General features: G+C 34.5%; 1 protein-coding gene across 1 annotated transcript; it reads left to right on the top strand.

Annotated features, from left to right (window-relative positions):
* The first annotated feature begins 622 nt into the window (after positions 1-622).
* CCDC172 (coiled-coil domain containing 172) lies at positions 623-19,869 on the top strand. Its single transcript, XM_035547540.1, has 8 exons — positions 623-701; positions 914-999; positions 3,971-4,087; positions 5,574-5,739; positions 7,724-7,825; positions 8,772-8,874; positions 18,747-18,834; positions 19,673-19,869. The coding sequence occupies exons 1-8, from the start codon at positions 623-625 to the stop codon at positions 19,703-19,705; spliced, it is 774 nt and encodes a 257-aa protein (XP_035403433.1). The 3' UTR covers positions 19,706-19,869.
* The last annotated feature ends 1,753 nt before the right edge of the window (positions 19,870-21,622 follow it).

Genomic DNA, 21,622 nt, shown 5'->3' with positions numbered 1-21,622 from the left:
CAGCTTTTGAACAACACAAGAACAATATAAATCATTTGGCCCCAGAGAAATAAAGTCGGAGCTGTTTGATCAAAACTCCCCAAACCCTGGGTCAGAATCAACGTTTCACAAATGCACTCAAGTTTGACAAGATTTAGCCAGTCAGACGCCTTTAGAATAGCCAAATATCTTCTATGTCCTGTCCCTACTCTGCTGCTTCTGTGCCTGCTTTTTCCCATTTCCTGCCTGGGTTCCCTCAACACTTGCTGTGCCACTGCACTCTCTCCGAGCCAGCTCTTCACGTTTCCCTCTGCCCAGGGTTCACCCCCATCCCCCCACTTTCCACAGCCCCTCATCACTTCTTCTGCTACAGCTGGGTCCTGTCTTTGGAGGTGACTTCTCTCCGTGGTCTGGAGTTTCTTTCCAGACCCTTGAAGGAGCCATCCCCAGGGAGGCCAAAGCCACAGGGCAGAGACGAGGCTTGGCAAGGCCTTGGGCTGAGGCCTGAGGGAAGGGCTGTGGCTGGGCCCATCCTCAGCTTCCCTCAGGACATCCCTGGCTTTCAGCAACCATCCCTCCACAAGTCAGTGAGCGCTGGAGAGCCCTCACACACCTGAAAACTTGCCCACAAAAAAAGTCAGAAATGAATCTGGACGCTTTGTTCCAGCAAATCCAGCTCACAGAGAAGCAGGCGGGGGAAAAGAGGCGCCTCATCCAACAAGGTCAGCCCTATGGCTGACATCTTGTGGGTAGAGGAGCTGCACTGACCACACTAAATGGCCTCTCCATTTTCCAGAGGATCCTAGGAAAAGCAGAGTGGCCCCACCGTGCTATTGTGAGCGGAGCGTTGTTGGCAAAAGCTTGGCAGGCTGCTTCTGCCAGTGGCATGTTTTTATAAAACCACATGTACTTACAGGTTTTTGTTGTGTTGCAGCTAAATTTGACATAAACCGAAGTCATGAAAAAATTAACCAAATAAAAGAAGAGCTGAGCACAGCAAAAATAACATTAGAAACTAAGGTAAGCAGGCCACATTATAATGAAATACATTATATTTACAAACATATGATCTATTCTTTTCAGAAATAGATTCATAAACATTTTCAAGGCATATGCTTCACCTAGTGAGTGAGAGAGCATTGAGAAAACTTACAGCATGTGTTTCTGTAGTGATCATTGCCAGTATGTATTTCATGAGGGCAAAGGTATGTCTATGGCTTTCCTCTCACAAATGCCAGACTTCAGACTGACCTCTGGATATGTTCAGGGACTTTCTCACCTCAAGGCCAAACACATTTCCAGATAATACTTCCAAAATCTGGAATCACTGAAAACAGCACATACGCGCATGAAGTCATGCCTGCTCCCCTGGAAAAGAGCTGGGCAGGGAGCAGATTAACTGTGAGCAGCCTGGACCGAACACTCTTGGAGGTCATTATAGCACTTGCTCTTTTAACATATGCATTCATTCAGGGGTCTGGAAATCATTCCTATTTTGCCCCCTGCCATTCCTTAAAGTTGTTATTTATTTCACAGAGAATATATGGAAAAATTCATTGTGTTTACTTCACAGGATCTTGAGTCATATACTAAAGATTCCTGGGTTCACAATTATACCAGGCCTTGGAGTTTTGCTAGGGACACTGAAGACAGGGGAAAGTTTCCAAATCTATTTGGTGCTTTTAAGATTTTATTATGCTTTCCATTTATCCAAATGGAAGACATTGGTTTAAACTTTCATTTTTGCAGAACTTCTTCACCATTAATACCTGTCAGTACAAATGATTTAAAAATCCATTTGCTTATGCCTGAATATGAAGTCTAAATATCATCCTTGTGCTCTTAAGTACCTGCATTGGTGGAATGTGTGTGCGCACAACAAGAAAGCTTATGGAGTCTCCTTTGAAGTTAAAACTGTTGTGTCCTGTCATTTAAATAAACAGCTTCACGAACCTTTGGGGAATTACTTCACCTAGATGCAAAAATAAATGTTTTGGGGATGGTTGTCATCTTTCCAAAAACAGGCTTTTCTGTCTTTTTTTAAAGGCTATATACTATGTATAATAAATACCGACATTACTATGATGGGGTCAGGAAAAAAAAAAAGGAACAAATATACAAATATTTACTGTTGTAAATTGAGACTATAATCTTGCAAGCAGTTAGTCACATGTTAGCATTTATGCATGCAACAATCTCAGAGCCCAAAATAACTTTTAAATAGTAATTTATTTACATTTTAAATTTATTTAAATTTATCACAGATGGCTGGATGTTGTTTGTTAGATAAAGTCCTTTGTAGCTTTCCTCCTACATTTATTTATGAACATCACTAGTTTATGTTTATACTACTAATTTGTTATTGATGCATTGTGATTTACAATCAAGGTTTATGTGGTAGGTATAGAATGTCCCAGGAGTAGAGCTATTATTGTAAATGGCTAATGGGAAGAGCTGAAGAATTATTCCTAATTAAATCTTAAGTGCTTTACCCATCAGGATTAATAATATTCTAACTGGTGTCCACAAAAGTATAGTTTACTTGCCTGTTTATTCTGACATTGATTCATTTATATATAGGACGTGATACAGAAAGTAAGTGGAATGGAAAAATGCATTTCAATCAGACCGTATTTTGGTTCAAAGATTATAGAGATATTTAAATTATTTAAAGTAATTTATTTTTCAGTACAGCAGTTAAGTTTACATATGTCTAGAATAGTTTACGTAATTCAACTAACATTAAATATTGCTGTTCAGCTAACGCTGTTCAATTTGTCCCACAACAAATAACTGTGCTTTATAAGCATAGATATTCAAGCATGTGCATGCACAAGGGCTTATGCCTGAGCAAGCAGATGAGGCTGAATGTAAGAGTGTTTTGACAACTATTTCACAGAGACTGCCTGTGGTCAACCAAAGGTTCCCAGGAAATTCTGTTTATTTCCTCTGTTCTGTAAAATCAGGTAGCATGTAATTACAACCTGAATTATAGCATTTTGCCTTTCATGGCTGAATGATTTCTTCAAAAAAAATCTATTGCAAATATATAGATTAAGTAGGCATCTTACAGATGGAGAAACTACACTGCAGTTAGTTATGTTCAATAATATAATTACAGTGGTATAAGATCATCTGCTCTCTTTGAATTAAGATGCAAAATAAATATTGCTGAGGCAAGCACCTCCTTGACGCTTATTGTGCCAAACATATTAGGGACGAGGAAAAAGTCTGGTCCTTTCTTTTCTGATTATCTCACGCTAGTCTTAGGACATTTAATTCCATTATCCTCCTCCTTTTGATAACAGATGCACTTCATCTGTACCCTCTCCAAATCATCTATATTATTTTTATCTTCTATCAGATAATTTAACATTTAAAATTAATAAAACTAAAAATAAAGCTATATGCAAAGTAGAAGTATAGGTGGTGGGCGTGGGGAGGACCTTATGACAAAGCTGTCTTTAGACTATCAACAGTCTTACCATTATATTTCTTTAGCTAAGAATTCCAGCAGTTGTTCTCAGAAAAAAAATGTGAGCTTTGTTCCTCCTTCACCTATGCAATACTAGCACTGCAGAGCTGATGACGTACACAGCCATTCAGGTATTTTCTGGTTTGCTATGAAATGGGCTGTACACAACAAGATGGAGGACATTGTACTAAGGTTGAGTAAAAGATTCTATGTCATCAATATTTTTCCTATTTTTAACCTGAAAATGTTTTGCCTAACCTGGATAAACTTAAAAAATATTATTTTAGATAGAAAGGCCAGCACCAAATCTGTTTTTTTAAAAAGAGGATATTTTTCCAAAGCTTAGTGGTATAATGAAAGATTACTGGGGGGAAAAAAGGGAGCTACTATGTTTTTTCTAGTCCAGCAGCTACACCAGCTGTGTTTTAACTGGGCCTAGATCCTTATTTCCAATATGAAAGTATAAGAAATAATAAAACAATAACCTTATTTCATAACTTTGTTTTCTCTTGCAAGGTTCAGCATCTGTCTGAAAAAATGTTCTTCTTAGAAATTCTGAAGAAACATGAAGACAGCTTAGAGAAACAGAAAGCTGAACTTACTAATCAAAAAAGCATTCTTCAGAAAAACTTTGTATGTTTCCAGCTACAACATTTAAACAGCTTGTTTGTACTGTATGAGTGTATTCAGCTTTAAATTTGAAAATATGGAAGAATTAACGTTATAAATCTGAATAGTCCATTTTTATTATTATTATTTTTTAACTCTAGCATACTTAAAAATGTAAACATGGCTAAATTCTCACTTTGAATTTTAAGTTTAGTTCTCAGCTTAATGATCTAAGGTAACGTGTGCTGCCTTTTATCAACAAAGCTGATTTAGCATTCTTAACTTCAGTTTCTAATTTCTGATATATGGCTGGATTCCAATTCTGACATAGTAACTACTTTGTAAAAGAAAAGTAGGAAAATCACACCTTAATTTGGACTTCCTCAACCACAATAAAGCAGATTGAGAAGTATCAAAGGAAAATCTCAGGGAGGCCAATAGAATGTTTTAGGAATGACGACATCCCGCACAATCTCTTTGAGACCACAAACACTTAGCCACCTCTTAAAAGGTAGCTACTTGCAACATACAGACAATAAGCTTTTTAATTTACTGTCATGCTAACCTGAATATTGCCTTCCTCTTTCTTCATCATGGATCCTTAAGTCTTTAGATACTAAGTAAATCCATGCATGAGTACTCTTCTCTGCATATGTATTTGTATTTCAAATCAACAGAGCTGAATTTTCAATATTCATTATGAATCATCATTATCACCACTAAACCCTTAAGCAAATAATCATTTTAATTAAGTAATACTACTTTGGCATCCAAAGTATTCCCTATCTTAAATAGAGGGGGGAAAAAGAAAAAGAAATAAATATCATCACAAATATCATAGTAAAATTATTCAGTTAAAAGGCAAAAAAATTACTATTCTCTGAAGAAATGTGAAATTTATTTAATTGCAATCAGTCAGGTTTGATATACAGATTGTTTGTTTCTTCCTGTACGTAAGGTTATTTCTTTTAATTTATTCAGTTAAGATTTTTTAAGGAATTTATTATTACCCGTGTCTTTAGATTATTTTTTTCTAGAAAATGAAAGTGACTGCCTATCAATTATAGCTTTCATAGTAGATATCAATGGAGATAAAGCAAGTCTGCCTTATGCACAGGAATAAACATCTTTAATTAATTTAATAACAGCCTAAAAAAGAATGGCCATATTATGCCACTGACTTTAAACAGAACTTGCTACTAATTTCAATAATGAGTTGAACTTAAAAACTTCTGATGCAAGTCTGTAACACAATCTGGTGATTTTTAAAATGTTTTTCTATGAAGAATATATCCTCCACTTTGTCAAGAAAAAAAAAAAAAAAGATTCCGACAGCAGACAAAATGATAGAGCTGTAGACCATTTTCATGTTCTCATAAGTCAGGAAAATAAATACATAGCATGTGTAAAGTTTAAGGATACACGATAAGTATGTTTCACTCTGCCTAGCTTAACAAATACTTTCTTTTTTTTACATCTGAATATTCGTTTTTCCCTTTCTTTTTTTCAGACAGATGCGAAGAGAAAAATGACTGAAGAGGAAGATAATTTTGCTAGGGAAATAACAGAGTTTAACAATGAATATGGACTAACAAGTAATAGAGATCTTCTGATTAAAAAAAAAGTCAAGACTGAAATAAATGATTTAGAGAATGAGGCAGCTCTGTTAAAAAATGGTAAGTCTTACATTAAATGATTTCATCTTGGATTACCAGAGAATACAAATCAATAAAATATAGGAGTGCAAAACAATAATTTTAGTCATATTCTCCTGCTGTCTGGAACTATCTCTTAGCACTAAACTGAAAGATAGTGGCCTGACATACCATGTTACACAAAGATCATTAAAGCCTTTTCTATTCTCCAACCTCTTCAGTCATTTCTAACCATGAGTGCTATAAGGAGAAGCAGATCTGTAAAAGTTGCTCCCAATGTCTAATGTCAGCTAGCACAGAGGTGCACTGCGATACATAATGTACTATATTAGGTTTGCAATGATTTTAGTCACCTTTGGTTGAGTTTTGTAAATTTTCTTAGCTTCAAAAAATTATATGCAGAGTTGTCTGGTATGACTGGTCTTTTACAGCCACAGTTTCTCTCTGAGTTAAGGTACAGTATATGAGATTTCCCGGAATAGAGTCAGATCGAGAAACAATTCTTCAGAAAGGACATTGGAGTCATCATGGATCACAAGCTGAACACGAGTCAATGACATCAGAATATCAGCACCATACTGAGACACAATCTTTTACTTTATTTAGGGCAGTTAAATTCTTAGCTGGAGTACCGTGTATCTAGTCTTGGATGTTGCATTTCAAGAAAAAATGTGGACCCGCTGGAGACAGTCTACATGGGAACAGTTAGAGTGATCAGAGATCTGGAGGACATAGGGAGAAAAAGGAAAGAATTGGAAGTATTTAAGCTATGGAGGAAAAGATTGCTGGAAGACGGGTATCAGTCTTAAAATGTTTAAAGGATTCTGTAAAAAAGAAAGCGATTCTTGATACCCGTAGTGAACTGAATAAAAAGCAACAAGCTTAAACAACAGTAAGGGAGCATCTGCTGGCTGTTTGAGAAATCTTTCAAAGAAACAAGAGGAGTGAACAATTGAAACAATCTGCCTTAGGAAACTGTAGATTCTCCATTAACAAACGTCTTTAAAAGCAGGTTTTACAAGCATCTGTCAGATGTGACAGATGTATAGCTGATGCTATAGCCTTCAGGAGGAGGAAGGCTCCAGATGACCCCTCAAAGTCTTATCCAGTCTCATGATTCATCAAGTGTCAGCACTTTGTATTCGATGACTTCTGATGTATAGTTACTGAAATAAAACTGTCTGAGTTTGTATTTGGTTATACTTTCCTTCTGTATTTGATAGGGCTCTGATTCTGATCTACAACTGAAAAAAAAAGTCTGTATTTGGTGGCACCTATTATTTTTAATGATTAATGTATTTGATAGAATTAAGTATTCAGACAAATCTGATCAGTCAAATGGTCTCTTGAAGGTTAGATCAGCAGAACATGAAAGATGACTAACCTCCTCCTTCTCTGGGTTCAGTTGCTGTCTCGATTACATCCTTTTTAAATTGCACTTTTTGAGATACATCTTGTCTGGCTTTCTGACTGCTGCAGTCCTGAGCACACTATCAGAACTTAAGTGAACAGGATAAAATAACTAATAACCAGCAAATTATCTGAGGACATCTGGTTGGGGCGGGGGGAGGGGGGGGATGATCACAATTAATTCCAGATGCTGTCAACATTCTGGTTCAAGCATCCGTAATACTAAACAAAATATGTTGTGGTATTTTTCTTTTAGTCGTGCTGAAAGGTCTTTATTCACCTCCTACTCAATAAGTCATCTTCCTTTATAGCTGAAGTAACTCTAGAGCAAAAGATTTGCAATTATTTTTATGCCCAGTCAACAAAATATGTGAATGTCTTAAGAACATTAGAAAACATTTATTTTCACAATGAGAAATACATTACATAACATATTTCCTGTGAGCTGGATTTCATAGAACTGATTTTGGTTGTATTTAAGGTTCTTTTTCAATAGATAAAGATGAGTAGAAGTAGTAAAGAGTATTTAAGTTTATATTATGAAAACTTAAACTGCAATGCATTTTCATTTAAAATATAATTTTTTTAATTTTAGAAATGGAGTCAATGGAACATAAAAGTGTTCAGTTAAATGCTCTCCAGCTGCAGAAGAATGAATTAAAGCAGGAATTATTTACTCTCCAAAGTGAACTCAAAGGTGCGCTTGATAATCACTTGTTATGGTAATTATTTCTGTCTTGACAAATAGTTCTGAAAAATCCTTTCTGTCAAGTTATTTTTCTCAGAAAAAAAGAAGTAATAGAAATAAGATTTTTCATAGTTTGTTATGTAATACCTCATCTTAAAATACATTTGTAACAAGTATTGTGGATTTCATTAAGATTTATATTGAATGTCACTGATAGCAAGGCATACAGTTTTGCTGAATCATAACCTATAAATATGAAAAAGAAAATTCTACTTTTGCTACTAAGACAAATACTTAAATGGAGAATTATGTGTTTCAAAGTGAACTTGAAATCAACCTAAGTGTTGTTTAAAAACCATTAACCTGTAATTAAAGAATGTTACTAAAATTCAGATGTTTAACCAACATGGCTTGGACTGATAGAGGACGAAGCCAAAACTGTCTTTAAGTTCTAAACTCAACTGGTTTTTTTTACTGACATTTGTGTATTAAAGGCAATGCATAAAAAAAGAGATCCACACACAAGTCTGACAAAAAGGTGTCAAATACACAAGAACCCCAGTAAAGGGAACAACTATACAGAGAGAACCAAGAAAGGTTCTGTTTCATAGGTGATGTCAGGCAATAGGAATTATCTTGAAATTTGGGTTTAAAAAAAAATCTAAGAAATGGTTTAATTTTTTTTTTTTTTTGGAAATGTATAAATAGCATGTAACAGTAAATGAGCTAGGAAGGATAGGTTATAAATATGGTCACAGATTGTTTGGAAAGTGAACAAGTTTTTCTAAAAGATTGTAATGTATATACCGATTACAACACTAAAATTATACATGTTCATCATTCGGCTGCCTTTATCCGACAACAGAAAAAAAGTTAGATAAATTTAGAAAATGCAGACTGTCATTGAATATGCATGATTAATAAAATAATAATGACATTATAAATGTATGTTTAGACCTTGAGGAGTTAATCAAGGAGGCTGAAGGAACAACAAAACGTTTAGAAACAGAAAAAGTCCAAGTCACTGAAAAACCTCAGACTGATCCTGAATGTTTAAGGTAAGAGTCTCGTATTAGTAGATCCTTAAATTTAATTTTAGGTCTGTAGTTTAAGTTCCAGTAGTAATAACTATTTTTTGTATATTCCTATACAATTCATTGGAAATCAGAAGAACCAATTGTGTTTATTAGAGAACACAAATGCTCTTTGTTTATTACAGTCTTTCACCCTTACATACATGCTGCAATGAACTAAAAACTGAAAGCATTTGCAAGGAAATCACAGTCATACTTGGAGGGTGAGCAAAAGCCTGCTCCGTGGGTAGTAGGTTTCTTCAGTCTTTGTAAAAATAGTGGTGGTGGTACAGAGAATATTGAAGAACTACCCATCGTGCTATATATATTAACTGGCTGAATGATGATGGACTGGATGGGCCACAAAAACCTCTTCAGATCAGGTGGGCTTTGTACTGAACTTAATGCAGATTTATTTTCTCTGCTGTCCCTGCCATCAGTTCTAGTTTGACTTCTAATTAAGCTAGTTTACAACAAAATCTTGAAGATTTAAACAAGACAGAAGACCTTGCACAGTCTCCCTTAATAGTCAATATTGCTCCCCAGGAAGACAGTAGTCATGACTTATTTGTTGTCAGCTTGCTCAAGTGTGACATTTACATTTTCACCATACACAAAAGCATGTAATGGACTTTAACAAAACAAAAAGTTTCAATGCAAAAAGCTCCCTGTCACAAAAGTAACTCTTTTTCTAATTTTATGGTGCTCCATGTGAAAGTGCCTATGAGTATTTAAAAATATTTAATAGACAATGTAAATTCCTCTTAGAAGAACTGGTCCAAATTATTCTCTAAAAGAAATTATTAGGGAAAACAGAACATTTGTAACGTCACCCTTTTCTCCTATACATTTATTAGTTTTTGACTAAAATAAATATAGTATATTTTTCTGAAATCCTTCAATGAAGAAATAAAGTTTAGCAGGGAACTCTGGGCATTTTTCTGAAAGACGATTTGTTAAAGACCAATTTTTTTTGCTGAATACCAGTTTCTGAAAGAAAAAATGATATATCAGCCCTATTACTAACTGTACAACCTCTTACATGGCGCTGAGACATAGCCAAAATTCCCTCAACATAAAAATTAATTAGCTTACAATTCCGCATACAGTAGCAAAAACTTTGCATTCAACATATACATATAGGACAGTGTAAATAATAATAACAGTTGCAATTCCGTTGCAGCTGTAAGACAGGCCGTTATAATTCACTCCTCTACATTATTCATTCCACCATGATATATTAGGTTTTGTGATACATGAGGTTGTCAGCTTTCTTCTAAATAATACACTTCCCATGGATTAGTTTACTGCCATAATGCCACTTAATATTCAAATTGTCATAATTAGTTTTCTGTAACAGGTTTCCTGTGTGTAAGTTACAGAAGTAGCAAGCAGCAATACTTTAAATCCCCAGCTCTGCCACTGATTCACTGTGAGATCCCAGGCAAGTCATTCAAGCCCATACATGTCTGTTATTTGATAATTGCATGTAGTGCAAAATATAAAGTGCTACTACTATTGTTACTATTGTCACAAAAAGCAAATACTCATTATGGTGTAACAATATACTGAAGTTTGTTTATATCAAAATATTTTTTCATTTCAGATACTGGACATAATTTATGACCGATTTGTCTAAATCATACTTTTATCTTGCTCTGGCCTTTGGTCTCATATATATGTGCAAAAGCTCTTTGCTTGATAGAGGAAGATAGCTTTGAACAAGTTAATTCCGATGTCAGAAGCAGCAGAGCTATGTCATTGCACTTCTGTCAGCACTAATAGATTCTGCTTTTCAGTAGAGCTACGCAGGCAATCCTTGTTTATCTACTTCTCTATGTCACAGCGCTGTGCTGTTTAGAAGTATCCCACATCCCACAGCTTTTTAGCCTTGTACACCTCTTACCTTTTTTTTTTTTTTTTAAACCTACTCATGACTTCTTCATCTAAACTATTGAATTAAGACAATGAAAGGGAATTTAAAGTATGTTACAAATAATACAGTATATATAGTCCTTCTGGGAGAACCTAACTGCCCTACAATACTTACAAGGAGGCCATCAAGAAGACCAGGTTTTTCTTTAATGAAGGCTTCTCCCCCACACCTTCTGTTTCCCCCCAGTTCTCCTTCCCCCATATAGAATCTATTGCAGGAATATAGTTCTAGTTTTTACTGAAAATCACATTTAGTATACATTATAAAGAGAGGAATATTTTGACATAACACAAGCAGTGTGGATCAAAAATTCATACTTTTTCTATAAAGCACAAAATTTGATTGTCTATTTTATGATGTAGGAAGCCACAACATTTTTTAAATGGCAAAAATACCAACGTGTTTAATGCTTCCTTAGAACAAACATGAGAGAGAGTCAGCATCAATAACCTGATATATGTAGCTCCCAGGCCACCCTCTAAGTCTGTTATTGGATCACATACCTAGTCCCAGCTTAAAAATCAATATCAAAAGTAGCTGGCAAGGCAAGAATCTTCATTACAATTAAGTATATATCTTAAAGTAAATTGCATTTCACCTGAAGAGTGTAGCCAGCTAATTCAAATTACAGCAATTTATCTTTGATCTCAGAAAAATGCCCTATACCATATCTGCAGTTTCATAAAATTTCTCCGAAATCCATCAAAGAATTACAGAAGGTCGTGAGAAGCGCACACTGTTAATTCCACCAGCTACTGGTATTGCATTTACAAGGTTGTTCTAATACACATAAAATACTGGAAAAAGCTAACTGAAATTTGAATGTTGAATACAGATATAGTTATGGATAAGGAGTAAAGAAAATATGATTTTTAGTATGTACTTCTCCAAAAATTAGAGAAAAATATATTATGATTTTATTTTTATGAGATACAGTGGTACCAAAAGGCACACTTTCAAAATCCAGCATTTTAATAGATCTTCAATTCTGCATTTGCCTCTCGAGTCCTTGCGTAGAAGGAATGTTTTCTGACAAAACACTGACAACAACATGATTTTATTTCATGCTGAAATACACTGGAAGGAGTCATATGACCAGTAATGATTCTAAACTGTGCCAGCAATAACCCTCATGCCAAAATATGGTAATAGCAATTAAGGCAGGACTCACTGAACCATTCCAGCTAAGTTAAAGGAATCAAGTCTACCAGCATCCTGAAAATTCAGGTCAGTGAAGTTCTTTGAGATCAGGGAATGCTCTAGCTTCTTGTTAGCTAGGGGTAACTGCTGCCAGCAGTACTACCAATGGCAGAAACCATGTTCCATGACTCGCTGCTATACTCTGCCTATCACTAACTCCTGAACTTTCACAATTTCAATCATACTGTCCTTGTTTAAAGTTATCACATACAGTAGATGAAAAACCTATTTTCTGTACCTAAGTTAATCATCCCCATCACAACTAGGAATGTTCCATATGCTTCAATAGTTTGATAGCTGCTTTTATTTTTATTTATTTTTTTAAGATCAACCTGCTCAAAAAATTTTACAACTCTACAGTGTTGACTCTCTAACTCCCTTCTTGACAGACTGCTATGACTACAAATTCAAGATAAGGTATAAAGTACACTACATTTTGCATATAAAAAGATACACCAAACCTTTGACTTCCAGTCACATTCCAAGCACATATGTAGAATATACTGACTGCTGTATATACTGGCTTGAATGTTCAGTGGTAAAAGAGTTATTCAATATTTATATATATGTATTATTTTAAGAAAAATATTTCATTAAAAATGATGCTTTTATACAGCATTTAGAAGTTTTCTAGTGCAATCTTTGGTGTTAGGCTTTTCCTTATGCCGAACTACATTCTGATTTTGCTTAATTTGTTATTGAATTGAAATTAATGAGAGTGTATTCTTTAAACTTTTCCACTATTTCTGAAACTTTTTTCACAAAATACTAAAATGTTACTGAGCACAAAAAGAGAATTTAAAACACTGAAACTCTGTTATTTTGCTTACTGTTCCGTTTGAGTAACTAGTAAAATTCTGGAAAGCTAATGAGAGGGAGGAAAAAAAGACTTGGAAAATAAGAGACTTTAAGCCCATTTTAAGCAATTAAGATAAATAAATATTCAAATTTATAACAACCTGAATTCCCTCAACACTTGTGAAAATAACAATGTAATTAAAGCCTGTTACTTGTTTTGTTTTGTTTTTTGCTTTATGTGTTGTTAATTTAGAATTGCAATACATTTTAGCTGCATAATTTTCACTCAGAGAACTTTTGAGGTTTTTGTTGATGATGCCATCTTGATTGTTAGTCTAGCTAAATTCTTCATGCTTGTCAGCATCCTTCATGCAGGTCTTGACAGCATAAAGTGCTTTCTTACTGACATGAACTAAAAGTGTTTTTGCTTCAGCATCACTGAATATTTTCAGTTGTAAAATGCTATAAACAAAGTAATAGATCCAAAAAACAAACACATACGAATTTCCTTTTCTTGCTTTCTCTCTCTTCAAGACACTTTACCCTATTCCTCAGTGTGGGCTCCCTGACAGTCACAAGTCTCATGATCTGGATGCATAATACAGAGATGCCTTTAAGAAAAGAGGGCTTTTTCAGAAAAGATGTGCAATTAAAATAAAAAAATGTCATCATCTGCTCTTCTAATGCCAGCCCCACACACAGAACTTTGAGAGAACTTTGGCAACAGCTCTCTCGAGTCACATTTCCCAGGCTGGTCGCAAGTAGCATCACTTAAATGGAACAATACAGAAGCAAGCAGAGCCTTTCACTGATACCAACAAATTCCTAACTATGGCATTTAACTATTATATTCACTATAATTACTTACCGTATTAATTATCTTGTTTCACAATTTTAGATTTGTGTATTGTCTTACGAAAAGCAACCTATACATAATTTTAATTGAAGATTATATAGACTAAGAGCAGACAGTTTCTACCTAAAATTTATATTTTTCATACTATTCTAAAAGGTAGACTAAGGATATTTTTTTTTCTTCAAAACCTGAATTTCTGTTCTACTTCATAATCACAGTAGCAAAGGGAAATGCATGGTCAGCTCACTTTGTAAAAATAGTTCAAGGCATTGCATATTGCATAATTCCAAGAAATATAGAATTGCTTCTTAAACTTTGGAATACAGAAAGAGAAACTCCATTGCCAAAATTAGGAAGGAAAAAGTGATGTTTTCTTTCATCTAAATCTTACAAGAAATACATTCATTAGAGCTGAACAAATGTTTCATGCTAACAGTGGACTGCCTAAGGCCATGGTTCTGGTGTTTTTAAAAATATTTTTTCAATTTAATTTTATGTTAAATTTTATAATCAAGAAATATCAATCTCTGGAGTAATATACGTGGTTCAAAATGAGTTTTTTAATGACAATCATCTAATTGATTTTTTTAAGCTTTTCTTTTTAACAGAAGTACCCAGTGGAACTATTATAGTTTGAATTATGTTTTAAAAAGTTTCAATTATAAATTGCAGTATGGATTTACAAGAAGTAGATCAAATCTGAATAATGATGTCTTTCTCTGATAGGACAACTGATTGGTTATACAAAGAAAATTCAGTATCATCCATCTAGACACGTGTGAAGTATTTGATATTATCCCATGTGGGAAACTATTAGTTAAACTGGAGAAGACACATTAAAAATTTTGAGTAAGGAAATGACTGATAGAAATAACAGTAATAGGGCTGAAAAAATAAATAAATAAAAAGAGCTGGAAGAAGGTAACTGCAGTCACAGCTGATTCTGTCCAATTTTTTAAATAATAACTATGGAATAGAAAGTGTTTTTAAGAAAATAGCATGAAAGAATATAAGAACTCTAGTCCTTGCAGAATGAAGTAAATAAAAGAGAGGAGGAACGTAATTATATACAGGAGGAGGAATGTAATTATATATAAATATATATTATATATTATGTACTTGTACTAAGGACTTCAATACTAGATACCTGGAAGCAAAGAAGAGGGGCCTGAGCATACTATGTTATCAGAAGATAACTATAAACAATGAAAGTAAATATAGCTGTGGAAAACATAAAAGCAAGAGTTATTTCCCACAAAAACCACATGAGTTTTAACATTACTGGTCAAGGCAACCTCAGTTGGAATACTGTGTGGCAACTTTATTTGTAATGCTTCATTTGGAATCTCTCCCCTATTTTTTCTTTAACGTTATTCCATTTATCTTTATTTACATTACATAGTTCCAGTTGTTACATAGCCTAGTATACTGTTTGCTTTTGTTAGTTTAATCTTCTTGCTAGTATTTATTATTACTACTACATCTTAATTTTTATTCTATTTCTGCTCCATTGAGCACATACTTTTATAATTTATTTGTTCAACTCAAGTGCTTGAGCTGTGTTTTGAGATACTGAATTCCATTCAGGATTTATTTTCTCCTTTCCTCAATCAACTGATAATACTATGAAATTCATTGCCTTCTTCAGCTGTATCAATAGCATTTTCTGTTTAGTAGCAAATTGTAGATACCCAGCAAAATCTTGCACTCACTTTAGAATCATACACATTAATTTAGCCCCAGTACCGAACTGAGACTGAACAGCCCCAATGCATTAGTTCTGCTTTTCCTTGAGATAGTAAACCAGTCTTTTATTCTTTTCTTCAGTTTAAATAAAGTCTTAAAACCTTGATAAATGTTTCTCCTGTCCTTTCTGGTAAAGTTCAGGAAAATCAACGTAGATATACTCTGGAAGTTAGGGAACTTCCAGTTTTGTGTCACAAATTCTATTCCCTGATTCCCAGAATCAAGCAATTCCGTTTATAATACGCTAATGTTTTCCCTCGTACTTATGGTTAAAAAATAGAACAGTGATCATACACAAGTCAGAGGCAAGAAGGAGAACAGGGAAAAAAAATATTTTTCTTGTCTCATTAAAACATAACCAAGAAAGAGTCTGCTCCTTTTGCAACCCCAACAATTACCAGGTTGGATCTGTCTTCCACTTAGACAAAAAAGATCTCTAAAATGCATATTCACACAAACTATTTCTGCTTTGAGACCTCTTTACATAAAATCATTCTTAGAGTGCAAGTTCTGACTACTAAGCCTTGGTTCAGTATTATGAGCCTGTGGATGATTTTCAGAGGAATCTGTCTGAGAATATTATTTTTTTCATCACGGTTCAATTCATAATACCAACAACTATTGATTTCACAATTATTTTTCCAATTTGCCTTCTGCATATACAGCTAAAATTCAAGTAGAGTGCATATCAACCACAAACGCCAATGATGTTTAAAAGATGTGCTCATTTCAAAGCTGCAAAATCAATCATCTTCAGTGATCTCCGTCTTCATCTCTTTGTCACTTCTAGCATTTGAGAGTAATGGAAAACAGGCCACAGATAGTTGAGTAGTCTTGGGCAAGCTAGCATCTGGAAAAAAAAAATCTGATGCTTTTGTCCCACCTATCTGATTTAAATACCAGTAATAAAACATAGCCTTATCTTGAAGAAGGTTTTTCAAAACTCCTTCCACAAACATGGCATTTCCAGCCCAGTTAGTCATTAGAGCCCATTACCTGTGATTCTGTAACTTACTATTACAGCATCAATCCAGTGTAATGACCTTTTTTTTTTTTTTTTTTTTAAAGATACCTTCGATTTCCCTCTAGAAGATCAAAGTGCTAAAAATAAGAACAAAGGATGTGGAAGATGAAAAAATAATTTATCTTTTCAGTTTTTGTTGTTCTTTTGTTTTTAAACAGATTTGCTTTTTATCATAGTTGTAAGAAGGGTATAATTGTCATATTAATCCTTGTTCTGGCAAAAGGCACATCTCTTTCCATTTCCAAAGGTGACAGATAACCTGCCCTACATCTAGACAGTATAGTTCCATGAATAATTGGTTTGCATATTTGATTCGATACTGAAAAGATGAATAGGAGTATCCTGTTTATCTTAAGTGCAAAATAAAAAAGCTAAGTCTGCTTCCAGGTTAAGCATTATTTTGAATAGTTCCATTGTCTCACGTTCCTGCTGGTAAAACTTCATCATTTATTCAGTAAGTCAGGCATCTCCAGCACATTAATTGTGTAGACTGCAACCTAACAGACAGCCCTTGTTTTGTGAGTATAATATTCCTGGCACATACTGTAATTATCCAGCTTCTAAATAAGAAAGAAGGAAGACCTGAAAGCAAAATCAATTGATTAATGTAAAAATTAAACACCACATTTGAATAAATGACTTTTATCACCACTACCTGATGCTATATAAGGAGTTGTGCTTTCATCACATTTAAGTTTTATAAAATATTTTATATAAAATTTAAAAATCCATAGGCAAAACTTCACAGAAGCACATCATCAATAGTAATTAATTCACAACCCCAAGACACAAATTAGCAACTGTTACTGGTTATTTTCCCGTTGTTTTGTCCTTAGTGTACACCTAAACATGGATGGGTATCATTCTTAGCTGACAAGTTGCAAACAGGCTATGCATCAATATTCCAATGTGGAATACAATGAGAGCATTTTCTCAGAGATTAAAAAAAAAAAAAAAAAAAAAAAAAAAAAAACTGTTAAAGTAAATTCAGCAAAGCAGGGCTTTTGTGTGTGTGTGTGTGTGTGTTTTTGTTGTTTGTTTGTTTTGTCTTAAATTAGGGCTCTAAAATCACACTAGCAGAAAGCACAGAGAAAAAATGAGGAGGGAAGGCAATGAACTTAACCTGATTTAACCAAGATCAGAAGCTGATCTTAGACCTTGAATTGAGCTTCTCTCAATGAAAATTTTTCCTGGCCTACAGAGCATTAATCTAAACCAATATAGGCAGTGTTGTGCAAAGTTTAGGCCTCTACTTTTAGCAGGACCAATGACTTGAGTATTTCCTGAATACTGATATTCCCCTTGGAATCTCTTCTTCTATAGAGGACTTTTTCCCCCCAAAATAAACTATATTTTCTGGCTTTAAAAACACTGGATTTGTGAGCCTTGTTTGTAGACAACATTAGGTAATCCCCCTGTCTCTTTTCATTCTATGAAAATATTTGGAGAAGAGCTGCAGTGACTCAGTAGCTGCAACAATTGAGAATAAAAACATTTGGTTTTATTAATTGTTTCCATACCGATGGTAAAATCAGGAGCTATTTGTAAAAACTGCTTTATGCCTGCAAGAGACAGAAGCCATAGGGGCTATTGTATAAACTTGAAAGAATGGGGAAAACCCACTGCTCTCTTGAATGGGAGTAATCCCTATATTAAAAGTAGTCCTTACTGTGGAGAAGTTAGAGAATTCCTGTCTGAGACTATTAGGAAAACAGTCAGCAAGGGCTGGAGCAGTGGGGGGAGAACAGCAGCAACAGCCAAGGAGCCTGCGGAGGGGCACGGAACAAGTGTTGCACGAGAACTGCCCCGTGCGGTCAGGCAGAGGCCCCATCTAATCCGATATTCTGTCCTTGCCAGCAGCTCCGAGTGGATGCCCAAGTAAAGTAAGAACAGGACCATATGGTATTTCCCAACTATCAACACTCAAACTCACATGTTTAAATAAGGAAAATGATGACTAATGAGGCCATAAATCTTTCATGGTTTATAACAGCATAGTCTAGAAGTCTGTCTAATGAAGCACTGTTAGTCGAGATATACTTTGTAAAAACCCAAACTGACATTTTTCGAGGTTCCTCACGTTGCCACCACAACTGCCAGTGATGGATGAAATCCAGTGATACTGCATGAGAGTGGCATATTGACTGCCAGCTACAAACCCAGCAAACTTAAGTCTTGATCATGCAAATAGATCAATGAGGGTTCTCTCACATAAGTCAACTTGGCGACTGGGACCAAAGCTGAACAGCGTAATCCAAACAGCCGTTCCCTGATTTATTTTTTGTTTTTGAACATAGGCTTAAGAAAGAATTGGAAAATTACAAAGATGATGATTGGGAAAGTATCTATGAGACTCTTCGAACAGAAATTGAAATTCTGCAAATGGTATGCCATTTTCCCTACATATTTTAAGTGTTTGATAATCTTAGTTCTAAATGTGTAATTTAAGATGATTAACAGTGGTTTTAGATAAGCAGGTTTTTTCTACTATGTACACAGCCAAACATCCTTGCATTGCAGGTGCACTCAATTCTCATTTGTTTTACCGTATTATTTCCAAATGTCCAGGAATATCATTTCTCATGGAAAAAAAGAAGCACAGAAAAGAATTTAAAGATACATTTTTAGCACAAGACCTATTTGGGAGACTAGCAGTAATCATTAATTTCTTGAAAGCTGCAAAAAGAGTAGGCATTTAGGAGATAATTTAATCTTTAATTCCAGCTGTCAGTTAAATGAAAGATGGGAATATGGAGAAATAGGGCTATAATAACATCCTTTATGGAAGTATTTTGTCCACTCAAGTTCTTCACAAAAAAATTAAAGTGTGTTTTCCTCTAAATGTCAATCTTAACTTCAAATTTTTTGATTGTCAGTCTGTGTAATAATACAAAGAGAAAAAACATTTTGAAGTCCCATTTTTGGAAATTAAGGGTTTTTAAAGGTTCATTTCAGAGCCCCTGATTGAGTTGTATGAAGATGCAGCTGCTACTATCATCAACAGCAGAATATCAGTCATGGAAAATTTGTATTACTGACTGTTATGATGATTTTTAAATTTCTTTTGGAGGAATGTAACTTTCTTTTACTTCTTCCATTAATTTTATTATGCTTGTCAAACTTCAGAAACAAAAACAGCATAATGTTTAAAAGCTTCTCTGTAAAGAACACAGTGAACTTATTTGACTTGATTTTCTGTAATTCAATTCCTTCTGTTTTCCAGAAGCTATCACAAAAAAAGTCTTCAGACAAGTGAATAATATGTGGCGTATCATATGAAGTGTCACAGAAGCTAATCTTTGAGAGTTTTAAAACAATTTTATGCAGGCTCTATCAGCATGCCTTTTGGTGCTGTTTGGTTAAACCGCAGTTTGTATCTGCCTTTATTTTCCATTAAAATCAAATTTTATTCATTTAAAAGTGTGGGGTTTTTTTTGTGTGTGTTTTATCCTCCCTCCAGTTCAACAGCTATCCATATTTATTTTCCTCTTTGTTGCCCATGAATGGACAACACAGTTTACTACACACACAGCCAAGTTCCTATAACACAAGCTTCGTTCTCTACGTACTGTTTTTCAGAATGAACACTCTCCTTTTAAGGTAATGATGCGGTCTCATTTGAGAGGAAGACTGGTGTTAACGTCAAGAAATACTTAACGGGACCTGTGGGCTATTTAGGTTATATCTGACAATGCAATTCCATAACTAGCTCTCTGAAACAGCTCAACTCTAGTGATACTGGATGACTGTCCAGAATAGTTTTCAAACCTACTGATCAGTAGATGCCTCCAGTTATGGTAAGCCATGTAAGTGAATAATCTTCACTAGTTTTTCTACACCAAGAGCCCTCCAAGCTCTGTCATTAAAAATGTTTTATTAAGAGGGTAGGAATCGATCTTTTTCGAAACTGGCCAAGTTCTGCCTGAGATATAAAAAGTTTTTTTCCCCTCTTAGGACACAGCTGCAGTTTAAAGACTGGCAAGGTTTGATCTGCAGAATCAGTATCAAAGAGTATTCTGATCCACTGGGCTAACTAGGATAATTCCAGGAAGTTGGAACTATATTTCTCAATAGACAGTGCTGTTGGAGCAGAATTCTCTATAAGATTTGTCTCTTCCCTAAAGGAGATCCTTGTAGGATGTTCTTAATTTTAAACAACTTAGTCCCTTTTCAGAGATACTTCTGATTCCAAAAAACTAGTTGCAAGCTTCAGATGTATTTAGTCATTCATTTAAATAGCTATGAAGGTCTAAATTCTTGATTATTTTAGCAGAATTACAGCATAAATATAGCACAATTTGTATTAACAATTCAAATGGCTAGAACTCTCTGAATCAATACAGCAGCAAAACAAGAATAAAGCTCACAAAAAAAAAAAGTGAAACAAATCAATATAAATTCTATTGGGCTAAAGAAATCTCTCAACAACTATAAAAAATATTTAATGCTGGACTAAACCAGCTGTTGCAGGGTAAAACAAACTAATTGCTGCAGTATAAAAATACACTTGTCACCACTGTCTCATGATTAATATAAACTGGGACCAATATAATACTTCTGTCTAGAGAACTCAAAAAATTGAGCAAAAATTGTGTTTCATGGATTTTCTTTAAAATTCTTAATCCAGAGGTGATTAATCTTTAAAGTAAATAGTGAAAAATAAGCAAATCTCATCCTATTTAATTCATGTTACAGAACATTGCCAAGTTACTACAAAAATACACACAGTTATTACGAAAAAAATCATTATTGCACAGATGACAAAGAATTTTTATTTTTTTAAGCATAGATTACACACCTAGCATATCACAGCCTCTGAGGCCAGAAGTAGTAGTTGTCCCTTTTTTAATGACAAAATAGAATAAAAAAAGTAGTGCCATAGAAATACTTGAAGCAGTTAGTGAGAAAGAGGAAGAGTATCATTGAAAAAAAAAAAAAGCCATCTTAGATTAAAAAAAAGTATAGGAAAAATTAGCCATGCTTCTGCTTTGGACAGTTGTTTGTTACGGGAAACAGAGAAAATGTCCCTCATTTTTGAAAGGGGCTAAAGAAAAACATAAGATTAACAAATCTACCTGGTAAGGATTGAGATATAACAAGCATCAAGTCCCCCCATCCTTCACAATGTACAAACTGCAGTTTTATCTCAGGTTTATATGCTGGCACCACAGCT

Source organism: Cygnus atratus, chromosome 7 (assembly GCF_013377495.2).
Source record: "Cygnus atratus isolate AKBS03 ecotype Queensland, Australia chromosome 7, CAtr_DNAZoo_HiC_assembly, whole genome shotgun sequence".
NCBI lineage: Eukaryota > Metazoa > Chordata > Aves > Anseriformes > Anatidae > Cygnus > Cygnus atratus.
This window is presented reverse-complemented; position numbering and strand designations above follow the sequence as displayed.

Coding starts and splice junctions, on each gene's coding strand:
- CCDC172 (XM_035547540.1), top strand. CDS start 623: ATGAATCTGGACGCTTTGTTCCAGCAAATCCAGCTCACAGAGAAGCAG. Junction 1,000..3,970: donor AAATAACATTAGAAACTAAG/GTAAGCAGGCCA, acceptor TTCTCTTGCAAG/GTTCAGCATCTGTCTGAAAA. Junction 8,875..18,746: donor ACTGATCCTGAATGTTTAAG/GTAAGAGTCTCG, acceptor TTTTGAACATAG/GCTTAAGAAAGAATTGGAAA.